Source organism: Anomaloglossus baeobatrachus, chromosome 8 (assembly GCF_048569485.1).
Source record: "Anomaloglossus baeobatrachus isolate aAnoBae1 chromosome 8, aAnoBae1.hap1, whole genome shotgun sequence".
Classification (NCBI taxonomy): Eukaryota; Metazoa; Chordata; class Amphibia; order Anura; family Aromobatidae; genus Anomaloglossus; species Anomaloglossus baeobatrachus.
In genome coordinates, this window is record NC_134360.1 from 70,018,449 (window position 1) to 70,037,427 (window position 18,979).

At 49.9% G+C, this 18,979-nt stretch overlaps 2 protein-coding genes across 2 annotated transcripts in view; both read right to left on the reverse strand.

Annotated features, from left to right (window-relative positions):
- LOC142249323 (trinucleotide repeat-containing gene 6B protein-like) overlaps nt 1–18,964 on the reverse strand; it is a 20,205-nt gene extending 1,241 nt beyond the window's left edge. Inside the window, exons 1-5 of the mRNA XM_075320957.1 lie at nt 18,884–18,964; nt 16,971–17,141; nt 15,433–15,558; nt 14,467–14,598; nt 13,337–13,435 (exon numbers count right to left, since the gene is read on the reverse strand). Of these exons, the coding sequence (XP_075177072.1) occupies nt 13,337–13,435; nt 14,467–14,598; nt 15,433–15,558; nt 16,971–17,141; nt 18,884–18,964 (609 nt within the window). The remainder of the gene's footprint in view (nt 1–13,336; nt 13,436–14,466; nt 14,599–15,432; nt 15,559–16,970; nt 17,142–18,883) is intronic.
- TNRC6B (trinucleotide repeat containing adaptor 6B) overlaps nt 1–18,979 on the reverse strand; it is a 189,137-nt gene that overhangs the window by 63,136 nt on the left and 107,022 nt on the right. The gene's annotated exons all lie outside the window — the stretch shown is intronic.

Genomic DNA, 18,979 nt, shown 5'->3' on the forward strand with positions numbered 1-18,979 from the left:
CATAATAATGATATTATTGTATCAATAGTAATAAGAAAATTGGTTTATCTTACATTAATGTAGCATTACAATTGTTACTCAAAAAAGTTGTCACCTACAGTATGTAATAAATAAATGGGCCAAGTGTCCAAGTGCCCCTGCCCAGCTCATATATGGATGGTTTCAAGAGAAAACTCCCTTGTTATAAGATATTAAATGACTACATTTTTGAGAAAACCCCTTCAAAAAGAGTGACAATGAAATAGACTAGAATGTTAATTTACATTTATTGAATAAAGAACCAGCACAATATTCACTTAACAAGTACAATTACCAAGGTATTTGTCCTAATTACATGGGCCATATTTAGAACTCTTATACATGAATGCAGATTAATCATTGTTATTTTGATACATAGCACTTATAATGGTTGTCACTATTGTAACCTCAAGGGTCATAACCCAGGCGAAACTGTACTGTGGGTCATATACAGTATGCATGTTACAATGGTCTCTTAATATAAATGTGCATACATCAAATTATATAGAAAGTGTATTAATAAATATCACAATGTCAATGTGAGGAGATACCATAGTTGACTTTTTAAGTGTATCAACAGCTTTTGTAACATTTTATAGTTCTAAGGAATTGTTTTGAAATGTACATTAAAGCTCTTTTTTGATGCACTCTAGATAGTGTATGGTCTACAATGCATCATTCCACCATTAACTATAGTGTGAAACCATTTAAAATAGATATCAAGTTCTGTGGATAGAGTAGCCATCAGCTTTTTCACAAATACATATGCAGTTGAATAGTGTGTAGTAACACTCCAACGGCAGTCTCGAAAGCTTGCTATTATTAAAATCTTTTCAGTTAGCATTAAAAGGTAATCAACCACTGAGGACTTCAGTTCTTTTAAACAATTTTTTATCTCTACTGGATAACACGGTACAAAGATATATTTTACCTGTAGTAACACTCTGGCATTTAGTGAAAATATTCTTTGGAAGAGCCAGCCGAAGATCATAGCCGGAGATGTTACTAGTCTGGCTCTGCCCCCAGCATTGCCTGCAGTTGATTGACAGGCCTTTCCCTTTAACCTGCAGTGCTGCTAGGAAGACACGACTGGGGGCGGAACTGGACTAGTCTAGATTCATGCTGCGATTTGGCTGCGATTCATGCTATCTGCAAATTGTGCAGCATGATTAGGTGTACAGGTTCTTCTTAAAGAGAACCTGTCAGATGCCATATGCACCCAGAGCCATGAGCAGTTCTGGGTGCATATTGCCAATTCCTGCCTAACCGTCCCTGTATGTAGTAGCATAGATAATGAGATCTTTAGAAAAAGTATTTCTAAAGATCTTTTATCATATGCTAATAAGGCCAATGACTTCTCAAGGGCATTACTTCCCCTGGCTAGTCAGCTCCCTTGGCATGCTAGCACGCCCCTGTGGGCGTACTAATATGTTAATGAATGCACAATGTCAGAGGATGATCTCACCTATCTTTCTGCTAACATCGCATCCAACTCCTGGATTTCGGCTCATTGCGCATGATCACCTAGACTCTTCCGTCATGCATACTATGAAGCCGGGTGTATACGTCCTGGTTGTCAAACTCGTGTAGTGCACATGACTGAAGTGGAGATCATGTGCACTGAACTGAAATCCAGGAGTCCGACGCAATGCAGCAGATAGGTGAGCGCAACCCTCCTCTGATGCTGCGCATTCATTATCATGTTAGTACGCCCATAGGGCCGACAAGCTAAGGGAAGTAAAGCCCTTGCGACTAGTCACTGGCCTCATTAGCATATCATATGGATCTTTAGAAATACGTTTTCTAAAGATTTCTTTATCAATGCTACGGCTAATGCTAAGGCTAATGCTAAGGCTGGGACGGTTAGGCAGGGATTAGAAATAAGCACCCAGAACTGCTTGTGGTTCTGGATGCATGATTGCACCTGTCAGGTTCCCTTTAAGCTCATGTGAAATTTGTCAAAGGCCCCCTCACACGTCCGTGAAAAAAAACTTTTTTCACGTACGTGTTAAAGGGGTGGTTTGCTCCCCGTGTGCCGTTTGTGGTACATTCCCGTTCACCGTGGTGTTATACATAATAACACACAGAGAACAGAAAGCCCCGCCTTACCTGTTTCTTCCGGAGCTGTCTGTGGTGCTGACTGACAGCGTCCGGCACAGGCCACACCCGCTGATGCTGCGTCCGGTCCCCAGTGAAGAAGACGCGTTGTTCAAATTCACTGGGGGACGGATGCAGGTGACAGCCGCGGCAGAGACTGCAGGTATGGTGGAGGTGAGTTTGTGTTTTTTTATTTTTTACAATGCCACGTGTGTTTCTCCGGCGTGTGTCTTGTGCACCCGCATCCACACTACATCCGTGTGGTACGTGTGCGGGCCCGTGCTGCCGGAGAAACAACGGACATGCATCCGTGTGCAGCACACGTCTGCTCCACACGGAGGCACGGGCCAATGACTGAACACGTTGTGTGCACATATACCGATTGATTTTAATGGGTATACGTGTGCCTGTGTCTCCAGTACATACGGGCACAGACCTAGCACGTACCGGAGACACGGACGTGTGAAGGGGGCCTAATGCTGTATTGATGATGGATTCCAGTATTTTACACATTTATAAAATGTAAAAAGTATAAAATGTGTAAAACGCTAGGACATTAGTTCCTAGAAAAGCAATGGTTTCAGCAATGTATCCTAGATACCATATAGTTGTTTTTCAGGTGTATCACTTAATAATTAATGTATACTGTTACAACTTGCATGCATTATTGTTGTCTCTGGCTATGTACGCCTCCATGACGCCACCATTTGACCCCAGCACCTTCATCAGGCGCCTGAGGGTATAACGGCGGGGGCCCGCAGCAGAGAGCGCACCGCTAGCCGGAGAGACTGCTGTTTGACTAAGGGCAACTTCACAAGTGCCGGCAAAGTCTCGAACTGCATCCCTAGGTACGTGAGAGACTCTGGGTCGGAGTCAGGGTGCACTTTGGAAGATTGACAAGCCACCCGAATTGGGCTAGAGTGGCGGAGAAATGAGCGAGACACTCCGCAGACAGTCTGCGCTGGATGGAGCCTTGACCAGAAGGTCGTCCAGATAAGGAAGCACTGCCCACCCCTAGAGGTGCAGGACCGCAATCACTGCCGCCATGACCTTGGTGAATACCCGAGGGGCCGTGGCTAACCCGAAGGGGAGAGCCACGAATTGGAAATGATCCTCTCCTATCGCAAAACGTAACCAACGCTGGTGTGACACTGCGATTGGCACAATGTAGATAGGCATCTCTGATGTCGAAGGACGCCAGGAAATCCCCTCGGGTCATAGAGGCAATGACTGATCGCAGAGATTCCATGCGAAAATGCTGCACCCGGACATGCTTGTTGAGAAGCTTGAGATCCAGGATGGGCCGGAAGGTACCGTCCTTTTTTGGAACTAGGAAGAGGTTTGAGTAAAAAACCTCTGACCGTTCTCGAGCAGGAACTGGTACAATCACACCGTTTGCCTGCAAGGATGCCACGGCCTGGAGAAGGCGGCGGCCTTGGAGCAGGGGGGAGTTGAGAGAAAAAATCTGGTATTGCGGGGCTGGGGAAGAGAATTCTATCCTGTAGCCGTGAGATATGATGTCTCTCACCCACTGATCGAGACCTGCTTTAACCCAAGCGTCGCCAAGTGGGAGAGCCTGCCACCGACTAAGGACGTGGCTGGAGCGGGCCGAGAGGTCAATGAGGAGGCTGCCTTAGTGGCAAAACCTCCTGCGACGCGCTTTTGTGCGCCAGGTTGGATTTCTGATCCTTAGCTGAGTTAGCGGACAAGTGGAAGGCTTAAGAGGATGACCAGTTGAGGAACGAAAGGAACGAAACCTCGATTGATTCCTACCCTGGGCGGGTTTCCTGGTCTTGGTTTGTGGCATGGAAGTACTCTTCCCGCCAGTAGCTTCCTTAATGATTTCATCCAGCTGTTCACCAACAGCCGTGAACCAGCAAAAGGGAGTCCAGCAAGAAACTTCTTGGAAGAAGCATCTGCCTTCCACTCTCGAAGCCACAAAATCCTGCGGATAACAAGAGAATTAGCTGAAGCCACCGCAGTGCGGTGAGCAGCCTCTAGCATGGCAGACATGGCATAAAATAAAAAAGCTGAAGCCTGAGAGGTTAAGGTAACCATCTCAGGCATAGATTCCTTGGTGAGGGAATGCATCTCCTCCAGAGAGCAGAGATGGCTTTGAGAGCCCACACTGCTGCAAAGTCGGGGAAAACGCAGCCCCCGCAGCTTCATACACAGATTTGGCCAAAAAGTCAATTCTGACGGTCAGTGGAATCCTTAAGTGAGGTGCCGGTCAGCCACCGACAACGGTCCGGGCTGAGAGCTAGACACCGGAGGGTCTACCTTTGGGGAGTGAGACCACTCTTGACCACCTCAGGTGGAAATGGAAACCGATCATCAGAACCACGCTTTGAAAGCGTTGTCAGGGCAGGCCTGGGTTTGGTCACAGCGGTCTGAAAACTGGAGTGGTTAAAGAACACACTCTTCACTCTCTTAGGCGAGGTAAACTGATGTTTTCTGCCAAAGAGAGTTGCTCCTCTGACACTGGCGGATTGAGATCCAGCACAGAATTAATAGAAGCAATCAAATCACTAAGATCTGAGTCACCTCAGAGAAATCGATGGGATACATAGCCTCCAAGCCACCCGTGAGGGCATCCTCCTCATCTTGCGAGTCAGCTCTTGAGACAGAGCCATGGGATGAGGAGGGGGAGGAAACCCTGCGCCTTCTCTTAGAAGGACGGGGTCTGGGATCTGATGATGAATCCTCTGTGAGCTCTGATGACGGAGGTCAGAGGATAGGAGTCCTCTGTCAAGAGTATAGAGGCACCCTGTGAGGGGGGCTGATGCATATTCATCAAAGTCCTGGACAAAAGCCCATGGACTCAGCAAATGACTGGGATATGACATAGAAAAGGACTCTACCCAGGCCGGGGGTTCAGCCACAGGTGCAGCAGCAGCCCTGAGAGACCACTGGGGGTGAGACTCCAGGCTCGTGGCACCGCCAAGTTAGAGCAACCATCACAGTGTGGATAAGTGCTCGGCTCAGGCAGCAGGAGCTTACATGCAGTGCATACAGAATAAAGCTGTGGAGCCTTGCTCCTTGTGTGAGACATGCTGCTGGAGTGGGGGCTCTGCAAAAGAATGAACCCAGGGAGAATATACAGAGGTCCACAACCGGAGACCGGCTGTGGCTTACCAGACCGCTGGGCGCGGTGTTGTGTGCCCTCCAGATCTCGAAGCCCGGTCCCCCAGTGCACAGCACCTCAGCAGAGATGCAGAGTGCAGAAAGGCCCAGAGCAGAGTGAACTCTGCGTGAGAAATGGCCGCCGGAGTGAGGAGAGGGGGCGGGACTAGGGGGCGTTCCTATAGGAGAGCGGGAACTGGAGGGCTATAGAGACCTGCAGGGGAGGAGGGACGCCCCAGCAGTGGGGAGTGTCCCTCCCCTGTGTAGAACGGCCGCCGGGAGGAGCCGAGCCTGTCCCTCTGCATGAGTGACATGCGAGGGCAGGAAAACGGAAACTAGGCCTCCGGCGAAGCCGGGGGCCTAAATTTAAGAGGCGAGGCCGACAAGCAGGCACCATCGGCGCGGTTCTCATGGCAAAGCTAGAGAACCCGCCGGAAAGAAGGGAATTTTGTTACTTACCGTAAATTCCTTTTCTTCTAGCTCTTATTGGGAGACCCAGACGATTGGTGTATAGCACTGCCTCCGGAGGCCACACAAAGCAATTACACTAAAAAGTGTAAGGCCCCTCCCTTCTGGCTATACACCCCCAGTGGGATCACTGGCTCACCAGTTTTAGTGCAAAAGCAAGAAGGAGGAAAGCCAATAACTGGTTTAAACAAATTCTCTCCGAGTAACATCGGAGAACTGAAACCGTTCAACATGAACAACATGTGTACCCGCAAACAAACCAAAAAATCCCGAAGGACAACAGGGCGGGTGCTGGGTCTCCCAATAAGAGCTAGAAGAAAAGGAATTTACGGTAAGTAACAAAATTCCCTTCTTCTTCGGCGCTCTATTGGGAGACCCAGACGATTGGGACGTCCAAAAGCTGTCCCTGGGTGGGTAAAGAAATACCTCATGTTAGAGCTGCAAGACAGCCCTCCCCTACGGGGAGGCAACTGCCGCCTGCAGGACTCTTCTACCTAGGCTGGCGTCCGCCGAAGCATAGGTATGCACCTGATAATGTTTGGTGAAAGTGTGCAGACTCGACCAGGTAGCTGTCTGGCACACCTGTTGAGCCGTAGCCTGGTGTCGTAATGCCCAGGATGCACCCACGGCTCTGGTAGAATGGGCCTTCAGCCCTGATGGAACCGGAAGCCCAGCAGAACGGTAGGCTTCAAGAATTGGTTCTTTGATCCATCGAGCCAGGGTGGCCTTAGAAGCCTGCGACCCTTTGCGCTTACCAGCGACAAGGACAAAGAGTGCATCCGAACGGCGCAAGGGCGCCGTGCGGGAAATGTAGATTCTGAGTGCTCTCACCAGATCTAACAAATGTAAATCCTTCTCATACCGATGAACTGCATGAGGACAAAACGAAGGCAAAGAGATATCCTGATTAAGATGAAAAGAGGATACCACCTTCGGGAGAAACTCCTGAATAGGGCGCAGCACAACCTTGTCCTGGTGGAAGACCAGGAAGGGAGCTTTGGATGATAGTGCTGCCAGCTCAGACACTCTCCGAAGAGATGTGATCGCTACCAGAAAAGCCACTTTCTGTGATAGTCTAGAAAGTGAAACCTCCTTCAGAGGCTCGAAGGGCGGCTTCTGGAGGGCAACTAGTACCCTGTTCAGATCCCATGGATCTAACGGCCGCTTGTACGGGGGTACGATATGGCAAACCCCCTGTAGGAACGTGCGCACCTTAGGAAGGCGTGCTAAACGCCTCTGAAAAAAGACGGATAGCGCCGAGACCTGACCTTTAAGGGAGCCGAGCGACAAACCTTTTTCTAACCCAGATTGCAGGAAAGAAAGAAAGGTAGGCAATGCAAATGGCCAGGGAGACACTCCCTGAGCAGAGGACCAGGATAAGAATATCCTCCACGTTCTGTGGTAGATCTTAGCGGACGTGGGCTTCCTAGCCTGTCTCATGGTGGCAACGACCCCTTGGGACAATCCTGAAGACGCTAGGATCCAGGACTCAATGGCCACACAGTCAGGTTCAGGGCCGCAGAATTCCGATGGAAAAACGGCCCTTGGGACAGTAAGTCTGGTCGGTCTGGGAGTGCCCACGGTTGGCTGACCGTGAGCTGCCACAGATCCGGATACCACGCCCTCCTCGGCCAGTCTGGGGCGACAAGTATGACGCGGCTGCAATCGGATCTGATCTTGCGTAGCACTCTGGGCAAGAGTGCCAGAGGTGGAAACACATAAGGGAGCCGGAACTGCGACCAATCTTGCACTAGGGCGTCTGCCGCCAGCGCTCTTTGATCGCGAGACCGTGCCATGAAGGTTGGGACCTTGTTGTTGTGCCGGGACGCCATTAGGTCGACGTCCGGCACCCCCCAGCGGCGACAGATTTCCTGAAACACGTCTGGGTGAAGGGACCATTCCCCTGCGTCCATGCCCTGGCGACTGAGGAAGTCTGCTTCCCAGTTTTCTACGCCGGGGATGTGAACTGCGGATATGGTGGAGGCTGTGGCTTCCACCCACATCAGAATCCGCCGGACTTCCTGGAAGGCTTGTCGACTGCGTGTCCCCCCTTGGTGGTTGATGTATGCCACCGCTGTGGAGTTGTCCGACTGAATTCGGATCTGCCTTCCTTCCAGCCACTGCTGGAAGGCTAGTAGGGCAAGATACACTGCTCTGATTTCCAGAACATTGATCTGAAGGGTGGACTCCTGCTGAGACCACGTACCCTGCGCCCTGTGGTGGAGAAAGACTGCTCCCCACCCTGACAGACTCGCGTCTGTCGTGACCACCGCCCAAGACGGTGGTAGGAAGGATCTTCCCTGTGATAATGAGGTGGGAAGAAGCCACCACTGCAGAGAGTCTTTGGCCGTCTGGGAAAGGGAGACTTTCCTGTCCAGGGATGTTGACTTCCCGTCCCATTGGCGGAGAATGTCCCATTGAAGTGGACGCAGATGAAACTGCGCAAACGGAACCGCCTCTATTGCCGCCACCATCTTCCCGAGGAAGTGCATGAGGCGTCTTAAGGAGTGCGACTGACTTTGAAGGAGAGCCTGCACCCCAGACTGTAGAGACCGCTGCTTGTCCAGCGGAAGCTTCACTATCGCTGAGAGAGTATGAAACTCCATGCCAAGATACGTTAGTGATTGGGTCGGTGACAGATTTGACTTTGGGAAGTTGATGATCCACCCGAACGCCTGGAGAGTCTCCAGTGCAACATTCAGGCTGAGTTGGCATGCCTCTTGAGAGGGTGCCTTGACCAGTAGATCGTCCAAGTAAGGGATCACAGAGTGTCCGTGAGAGTGCAAGACTGCTACCACTGCCGCCATGATCTTGGTGAACACCCGAGGGGCTGTCGCCAGACCAAATGGCAGAGCTACGAACTGAAGATGGTCGTCTCCTATCACGAAGCGTAGAAAGCATTGGTGCTCTGTAGCAATCGGCACGTGGAGATAAGCATCTTTGATGTCTATTGATGCTAGGAAATCTCCTTGAGACATTGAGGCAATGACTGAGCGGAGGGATTCCATCCGGAACCGCCTGGCGTTCACATGCTTGTTGAGCAGTTTTAGGTCCAGAACAGGACGGAAGGAGCCGTCCTTTTTTGGAACCACAAAGAGATTGGAGTAAAATCCTCGCCCCCGTTCCTGAGGGGGGACAGGGATCACGACTCCTTCTGCTCTTAGAGAGTCCACCGCCTGCAGCAGGGCATCTGCTCGGTTGGGGTGTGGGGAGGTTCTGAAGAACCGAAGTGGAGGCCGAGAACTGAACTCGATTCTGTACCCGCGAGACAGAATGTCTGTTACCCACCGGTCTTTGACCTGTGACAGCCAAATGTCGCAAAAGCGGGAGAGCCTGCCACCGACCGAGGATGCGGAGGGAGGAGGCCGAAAGTCATGAGGTAGCCGCTTTGGAAGCGGTTCCTCCATTTGCTTTCCTGGGGCGTGAGTGAGCCCGCCAGGAATCTGAGCTCCCTTGTTCTTTCTGAGTCCTTTTGGACGAGGAGAATTGGGCCTTGCCCGAGCCTCGAAAGGACCGAAACCTCGACTGCCACTTTTTCTGTTGAGGTTTACTTGCTCTGGGCTGTGGTAAGGAAGAGTCCTTACCCTTGGACTGTTTTATGATTTCAGCCAATGGCTCACCAAACAGTCTGTCTCTAGATAATGGCAAGCTGGTTAAGCATTTTTTGGAACCAGCATCTGCTTTCCAGTCCTTTAACCACAAGGCTCTGCGCAAAACCACAGAATTGGCGGACGCCATAGCGGTACGGCTCGTAGATTCTAGGACAGCATTGATAGCATAGGTCGCAAACGCAGACATTTGCGTAGTTAAGGACGCCACTTGCGGCACTGCTGGATGTATGAAAGCATCCACCTGTGCTAAACCAGCTGAAATAGCTTGGAGTGCCCACACGGCCGCGAATGCTGGAGCAAACGACGCGCCGATAGCTTCATAGACAGATTTCAACCAAAGGTCCATCTGTCTGTCGTTGGCATCTTTAAGTGAAGCGCCATCCTCTACTGCGACTATGGATCTAGCCGCAAGCTTGGAAATTGGGGGATCCACCTTTGGACACTGGGTCCAGCGTTTGGCCACCTCAGAGGGAAAAGGATAACGGGTATCCTTAGAACGTTTAGAGAAACGCTTGTCTGGATGAGCGTCATGTTTCTGGATCGATTCTCTGAAGTCAGAGTGGTCCAAAAAAGCACTTAATTTACGCTTGGGATATAGGAAATGGAACTTCTCCTGCTGTGCAGCTGCCTCCTCTGCAGAAGGGGCTGGGGGAGAAATATCCAACAGTCTATTAATTGCCGATATAAGGTCATTAACCATGGCGTCACCATCAGGGGCATCCAGATTGAGAGGGGCCTCAGGATTAGAATCCTGATCACCGTCCTCAGTCTCATCACAGAGAGACTCTTCTCGCTGAGACCCTGAGCAGTGTGATGACGTGGAGGGTCTTTCCCAGCGAGCTCGCTTAGGCTGCCTGGGACTGTCATCTGAGTCAGAGACTTCAGCCTGTGATGCTTGAGACCCCCTTGAAGTACGGATTAGTTCCAACTGAGGGGGACCGGAGAGCATAGACACAGCAGTGTCCATGGTCTGAGTAACTGGCCTGGACTGCAAGGTCTCCAGGATTTTTGCCATAGTCACAGACATTTTATCAGCAAAAACTGCAAAGTCTGTCCCCGTCACCGGGGCAGGATTCACAGGCGTCTCTGCCTGGGCCACTACCACCATAGGCTCTGGCTGACGAAGTGCCACTGGGACTGAACATTGCACACAATGAGAGTCGTTGGAGCCTGCTGGTAGATTAGCCCCACATGCAGTACAGACAGTGTACACAGCCTGTGCCTTGGCACCCTTGCGTTTTGCGGATGACATGTTGCTGCCTCCTCAGAGCAGTACAGGGTGTCCAGCCAAGAAGCGACCTTACAGTGCAACTATATATATATATGGTACCAAGAAAAAAGAACACTAATATAACACTGAGGCACTAGTGGGGCCAGCACTAAAGTGCAGCTTACCGCCCGCTTAGGAGCGGGTGTGTGGTCGCCGAAATCCCTTTAGTCTGGGTCTCCCAGAGCCTGCTGCCTTTCCCCAGCCAGACTGCATGTGTAATGGCTGCCGGCGTCCTTGTGGAGAGGGGGGGCGGGCCCTGGGCGTATACAGACGAAGAGCGGGAAGCCTGCTTCCCACTGTGCCTAGTGAGAGGGCTGGAGCATGTAAATAAGGCTCCAGCCCTCGGCGCTGCCAATTGAGCAGCGTCTCTCCCCTACCCTGATTGACAGGGTGGGGGCGGGAACAAAGCGGCGCTAGGCCGCAGAAGCCGGGGGCTAAAGTTAGAAGCGCCGCCGCCGTAAAAGCGCGGTCGGCGCAAAGTCCCCGGCGCACCACAAGTCGCAGCTGCGCCGCCGCTCCAGCAGCGGTCGGCGCAGTAGTTCCCAACATGTAACGTCACTCAGCAAAGCTGCAGTGACCTAACCCCAGCGCACAGCGCTACTGTCCCCGGCGCACTATAACGCTCAGCAAGCCTTGAGAGTGTCCGTGCCTGCCGGGGACACAGAGTACCTGAAAGTTGCAGGGCCTTGTCCCTGAACGGCACTCCCGCTCCAAATCCAGCAGGTTCTCTGGGTCTGTGGATGGAGCCCGGCCCCAGGGCTTGGGGGCCGGCAGGATCCCACTTCCACAGAGCCCTCCAGGGGATGTGGAAGGAAAACAGCATGTGGGCTCCAGCCTCTGTACCAGCAATAGGTACCTCAACCTTACAAGCACCACCGCGGGTGAGAAGGGAGCATGCTGGGGGCCCCATATGGGCCCTCTTTTCTTCCATCCGATATAGCCAGCAGCTACTGCTGACTACAAACAGTGGAGCTATGCGTGGATGTCTGACCTCCTTCGCACAAAGCAGAAAACAGGTGAGCCAGTGATCCCACTGGGGGTGTATAGCCAGAAGGGGAGGGGCCTTACACTTTTTAGTGTAATTGCTTTGTGTGGCCTCCGGAGGCAGTGCTATACACCAATCGTCTGGGTCTCCCAATAGAGCGCCGAAGAAAGGCAAAATAATCATATACAGCATACTCTCCCCATACAATAAAGAACCGGGACCCCCAACACATAAACGTCTCAGGTACTTAGCTGCTGAGACGCAGGGCCAGGTCCCTGGGGATGAGTGCTCCGGTCCAGCAGGGTCCTCAAGGGGCTGTGGATGGAGACCGGACTCCTGCCCGGCATGGAGACCGTGCTGGCTCCCACTTCAAGCCAGAGCCCAGGAGGGATGGTGAAGGAGCGCGGCATGTAAGGCTCCAGCCTTGTAAATCAACCTTAACAACACCGCCGACACAGTGGGGTGAGAAGGGACATGCCGGGGGTCCAGGCTTGGACCCGCTTTTCTTCAAACTCTTTCCAGAAATCAAACAAATCAGATGAGATTGCATGTGTGGATGTATGCCTCCTGAACACAAAGCGATAAACTGGCTGGGTCTGCTCACCAGGGGGTGTATAAGCTCAGAGGTAGGAGCTACACTTTTAAGTGTAGTACTTTGTGTGTCCTCTGGAGGCAGAAGCTAAACACCCATGGTCTGGGTCTCCCATAGGAACGATAAAGAAAAAAAAGTGTTTACATTTTAATGAGTGCAGAGTTATAAAACACAATAAAAACATGGGGAAGACTCAAAAACAAGGGTCCCCCCCATAAAGCAAATTGCACACCAACACTAACACCTCAGTGGCAGATAATAAATAACACAGGCTAGCACAATAGTCAAGCCAGAGGATACACATAAATAATGATATCGCATACAAAAATACCTTGAGGTACAGAGCAAGGAAAGCCTGTTATTACAATACCCAGAATCTTAGTTGTGCAGGAGGTGGTGTGGACGTACCTCGGCCCACGCGTTACGCCACCTTACGTGGCTTCATCAGGGGTGTCTTGAGTCTTCCCCATGTTTTTATTGTGTTTTAAAACTCTGCACTCATTAAAATTTAAACACTTTTTTTGCATACAACAAGGTCATTGATTATTCTGTATTTATATCCCTGTATATTCCAATATACTAATGGTTTAGCTGTGCCCTATAGTCCCATAGTTTTTTTGCTCTCATGTGTGTTTGGGTGGCAGCACGCTTCTATGTGATTTAGGCTGGTGCCGTCCCTAACAGGTTTTATTTATCTCCAAGAATAATGAACGTCATGCACAAAACCCAGTGCAGACTTATCTTCCCGCTGCAGCTCATGAAGTGCAGGCTGCAGAGAAGAACAATTCATCTATCTATCTATAGGAGGGATGTGTAGAAAGCACTGACTACATAAAGAAATGCACATTCATAAATGCTGTTTGCACATTTAAAAGGGGTTTTCTGGCAGAGAATTTTTTTTTTTTATAGCTCCGTATGGATTAAATTAATAAAAAAAAATACCTTACAGATCCCTTGGGATGTCACATCGGTGTAACACAAGTGATTGGGGATCAGTAAGGCTTTTTATCTCTCCATTAATTTATCCCATTCTGAGTTGATACACATTTTTTTGTCTGGCCCCTTTATGGTATTCGCCCACGATGAGTTTTGCTCGCGTATTTTCGCTGTGGCTGTTTAAACATAGCCATAGTGAAGTGGAAGGACGTTTCAGCCAAAAGCTTGGTAGTTACCTGCTGCTCTTGCTGCTGCCTGACGGCCTGTGAGATCTTCCTCTGATTCTGTAGTAGCTGTTGCTGCTGTTGTTGCTGCTGTAAGAGGAGCTGACAGGCCTGTACAGAGACATGCAAACATCAAATAGTGAGTCACAGACCCAGAAACACCGGTCAAGGTGACCCAGCCCCTCTGGGTAAGTCACAGTGAGGCATTCAAAGGGAACCTGTCACCACTTTTTCAGCCTATAAGCTGCGGCCACCACCACCGGGCTCTTATATACAGCATTCTAACACGCTGTATACAAGAGCTCAGGCCGGAGGTATAACATAAAAAACACTTTATAGTAATCAACTAACGGTCGCACAGTGGGCCTTATGGGCGTCTCTGTTGTCCGGTGCCGGTGCCTCCTCTTTCGGCCATCTTCGTCCTCTTTGTGAAGCCTGGGTGCATGATGCATGCTACGTCATACACACTCCCCGATCCTGCGCAGGCGCACTACAATACTTTGATCTACCCTGCTCAGGACCTGAATGCCAGCGAGTGTGGATAACGTCGAACCCGTCATGCAGCGCGGCTAGAGAAGAAGAATGACAAAGATGACCAAAAGAGGCGGCGCCGGGACCGGACAATGGAGACGCCCATAAGGCCCACCGCGTGACTGTTAGGTAAGTATTATAAAGTGTTTTTTATGTTATACCCCCAGCCTGGGCTCTTATATTCAGCATGTTAGAATGCTGTATATAAGAGCCCGGTGGTGGTGGCCGCAGCTTATAGGCCAAAAAGTGGTGACCGGTTCCCTTTAATAATTAGGGGCTACAGGGCTTTGCCACCTGCATGACGACTCAAGTTACCTATAATCTTTGTATAAAAATTTTGCAGATCTGTCCTTAGCTGGGGTGGTAACAATGTATGCCACTAACAGGTGTTTCCGGCAGCGGGCTGTTGCCCTCGGCCAGGCTGTACGTGATTTTAGGGGAAGGGGGTGATGACTTTCTAATGCTTAGCCTGGACATAATTGCCTCATGCAAAACAGGTTTTTTTAATTGAGGGAGTACACAGCTGCAATGCAAGTGTACAGATCCTGTCCCTGTGGATTGCGGTCGGTCTGAATGCACAGATTGTGGTGGTTTTGCACTCAGCTACTCACCAGCTGAAACTGCTGGATTTGGGGGAGCTGGCTCAGCATGGCAATCTGCTGAGGAGAGAGCTGGGGCCCCATGTTGAACAGTCCTGGGTTCATGTTGCTGTTAGGGAACTGTTTCAGCATAGAGGCAGAGACCTAGGGAAGAAGGAAGGGGGAAAAAAAAGTCAATCCAAATATAAAAAGGTTCCAAAAATGCTGCCACCTAAGGCTAAGTTTACAAATTACGTTGTTTTGCATCAGTCACAATACGTTACGGCCTTGAGGAATTACAGTATCCTGCAAAATATTTTGCAGGAATCCGTTTTTTCCCCCCATAGACTTCTATTAGCGACGGATTGTGACTGATTGCCCTGCGTTGCATCCGCCGTGTGACGGATAAGTCGTTTACTGACTGCCCGTCAGGCGGGAGCAGTGCTGAATGTAACGTTTTTGTGTGCGGCGGATCGTTTCTTTTACTGTGCGCATGCACACAGTAAAAAAACATGATCTGCTGTAAATTCAGTTCCAGAGGCCGGAACAATCAGTTGATCACCCAGCGGCCGCCTTTTGTGACCGATCAGCTGATCACCCAGCGGCCGCGTTTTGTAAACGATCAGCTGATCACCCAGCGGCCGCCTTTTGTGAATGATCAGCTGATTACCCAGCGGCTGCCTTTTGTGAACGATCAGCTGATCGCCCAGCGGCTGCCTTTTGTGAACGATCAGCTGATCGCCCAGCTCATCATTCACAAAAGGTGGCCGCTGGGCGATCAGCTGATCGTTCACGAAAGCCGGCCACCGGTAAAAAAAAAAAAAAAAAAAGTTAAAAAAAACCCCAAAAACTGATCTTTTTTTGCAGCATCAGTCACATCAGTTGTGCCGCTAACTGCAACGCATCCGTTGCATCAGTCACACAACTGATTGTGACTTATGCAAAACAACACAAGTGTGAACATAGCCTAACACATCAAATAAAAAGATTCAACATTACCTGGGGAGAGAGGAACTGGGGAGGCACTTGTGCCCGGAGGTTGGGAGATGAGTTGAGCGATGGCACAGGGTTGTGCATGCCTCGCGATTGTGCACCGCTGTTCCCGAACAGACCGTGATTGCCACCCTACACATGAAAAATACAAGAATTATTCAGCATTAGGCCTGCCAAGAGTGTATAATATAAAGTATTTGCTTTGCATTAAAGGGATTATCTAACCAATTTCCCTCTAATCTTGACAATGCAGAGGATTTTTAATAACGGAGGGATCTTTAATTCTATTGTTTACGGCTTATTACGTATGACACTGGCCACTGCTGCCGTCTATAAGAGGTGGTTGATTCCGAGGCAAGCAGCCCGAGCTAGCAAGATCTTTGCTGTAGAGCTTGAAAGCGAAATTCTGAAGTGACCCGGTTTGCTGGATTTAGCAAGTGTCACTGCGCCTCCGCTGCTACAATGCTGCAGAGGTGAAAGAGCCTCTTATTGCAACATTGGAAAGTGCACAGTTTTGGACCAGTGGCTCAGCCATCCCATCAGCTAAACCGGTCAATCTACAGAATAGGGGCCCTTTCACACTGCATTTTGTCCACGTTCAGTGGTCCCGTTGAGGCTTATGAATATGTGTAATGTAGGCATGGGATTCCTCCCACTCTCCGAAAACATATAGATAGGTTAGGCTTTGGATGAAATGCACTCTAGTGTGAGCGTCAGATGGCACAATTAAACAAAGTAGTGAGGAGTGAGCATTACCATGCTCGGGTGCTCATAACGAGAATTTGGACGCTCACAAATTGAGCAACAGAGTATAATGGAAGTCAATGGGGGGGGGGGGGGGGGGTACTTGAACATTTTCCTAAAAGAGTTGCCAGAAAGAAGCTTGTGTTCCCCATTGACTTTCATTATGCTCTGGTTCTCAAATTGAGCAACTGCTTGTTACGAGTACCCTGCCCCTGAGCATGGTAGTGCTTGCTCATCGCTAGTTACGAGTACTGAGCAACTGAGCATGGTAGTGCCCGCTCATCACTAGTTACGAGCACCCGAGCATGGTAGCACTCGTTCATCACTAGCTACGAGTACCGAGCACCCGAGCATGGTAGTGCCCGCTCATCGCTAGTTATGAGTACTGAGCACCTGAGCATGGTAGTGCCCGCTCATCGCTAGTTACGAGTACTGAGTACCTGAGCATGGTAGTGCCCGCTCATCACTAGTTACGAGTACTGAGCACCTGAGCATGGTAGTGCCCGCTCATCACTAGTTACGAGTACTGAGCACCTGAGCATGGTAGTGCTCACTCATCACTAATTGCAAGCCCTGATAGGGACATGTGCTAATGAGAATCACTGGAGGAATATATGTCGGTACTATATATATATATAAAATGGGAAAAAAAATATCTATGCAAACAAAATGATTGGTTACTGTCATTAATGATACAGCGTCATGGATATAATTTACTTTGCGGTTACATAAATTTGGCCCAAAGAAAGGGTTTTAATATAGGCTGCCTTAACAAGTGATCCAAAGCACACAACTCTTACTTGTCTAGCAGCGAAGGTTTGGGGGTTGAGGCCCGAACCAATAGCCCCCAGGCCCACGGATGGGAGCGAGGAGCCGGAGGGAGATAGCTTGTAGCTGGGGGAGGGAGAAAAGGGAGAGCACGGAGCCTCGTCCCCAAGGCACCCGTCTTGATTGGAGAAAGGCAAAGTCAGCTAAAGCCAGTCAAGGGGTGTTGGTTAGTGATGCAGCAGAAGGCAAGAGGGAAAAGGAGAGACAGACACAGAAATACTATTGAGTGCAAATGAAAGACGCGTCAGTCTTCTGCCAATCACAGTCATTCAGTGGAGAAAAATCGTTCTTATGTAGACAGCGTGCTAATCAGTTAGGAAAATAACACTCAAATATCTGCATTAAATATTAAAGGTGTTGTCAAATATAGACAAAAATAAAAATCACAAAGCATGAATGGGCTTAAATAAATAAAATAATGGTGTCATACTTATTTCCCAGCACAGCCTCTCTATGTTCATAAATAATAGGACAACTGCAGCCTGTGACTGGCTGCAGCGGTCAGGTGACAAGAGCGTTTCTCTGATGATGCGTTATTTTAGTCACCTGACCGCTGCATTCATTCAATCACAGGCTACAGGGGTTATAGGACTTCTGAACGGAGCTGGCATTGCTTTCGGAGTGGGTCCAGACTTGTGCTGGATCCACTGGAGTAAGAGGAAGCCACCATTTTTTACTTTAAACCCATCCATGCCTTCTTTTTTTTTTTCCCTAGCATCGGACAACCCCCTTAAAGTTCACAATTCAGAATGGAAATATACGTGACTTCAAAGAAAGACATAAAATAATTAATCTACCGTATTTTCCAGATTATAAAATGCACTTTTTCTCCCCAAAATTTAGGAGTAAAATGAGGGGTGCGTCTGATTTGAATGTAACTTACCGAGAGGTGGAGAATGGGCACTGTGCTGGGGGCTGAGCTGGCTGCAGGTGTGTGGAGCAGGGCGGAGTGGCGGGTGTCCCAGATACTCTGTCAGCGGTGCGGGCTTCAAATAATGGCATCCGAAATCAGAGCTCTCGGCTCAAGATCTCAGCAACGCACGTGCCACCTCCGGTCCATTGATCTTCCAGCATGGGACTTAAGAAAAATGGTATCCGGAGGTGTCGCGTGCGCAGAGGAGATCTCGGCTTGTCATTGAGCCAAGAGCCCAATCTGCACACGCGCTGACTCCGGGCACCATTTCCTGAAGTCCGCACCGCTGACAGAGCATCCGGGACACCTGCCGCACCATCCTGCTTCACACTGCCAGCACGGCGCCTGCAGCCAGCAGAGCCTCCGCAGCCAGCACAGCCCCCACAGCAGCCAGCACAGCCCCCACAGCAGCCAGCACAGCCCCCACAGCAGCCAGCACAGCCCCCACAGCAGCCAGCACAGCCCCCACAGCAGCCAGCACAGGCCCCACAGCAGCATCGCCCCTGCCTCAATTGACCCCGCTCCACCACCGCTGCCGCTCTCCCCCACTTCTGGTAAGACACCACCGGAGTATAACACAGACCCCATTTTGTTTTCTAAATTTGGGGTGGGTCTTATAATCCAGGGTGTCTTATAAAATGAAAAATACGGTAAATGCATTATCAGATATACAAACTATACATACAGTGAGGGCATTTTCAAGAATTGTGAATTCCAGTGACTGCCTGCCCCTTGACAAGTACAGACGATGCCAAAAATATGACAACAGCCTGCGACAAGGAGCCAGGACCACACCAAAACTAGTACCAAGAAAACAAAACCCCAAATCTAAGGTGAATCGGGACTAACAGACTTACACACTATGTTTTCCTATGGACACAATGTTCGTGTGTACACAGATTTCATCCTTGATCATGGTAGGGCATTAATGGTAAGGGTTTATTTTATTTTGGGTCACAGATGAATCCTCACCTTCTCAAAATAAGGCCCGCTGTCTGCGGCTCCCATCTCTTTGGAATTGGGCAGACGGAAGCCTGACCGGTCCTTCCGCATCATATCATTGAAATC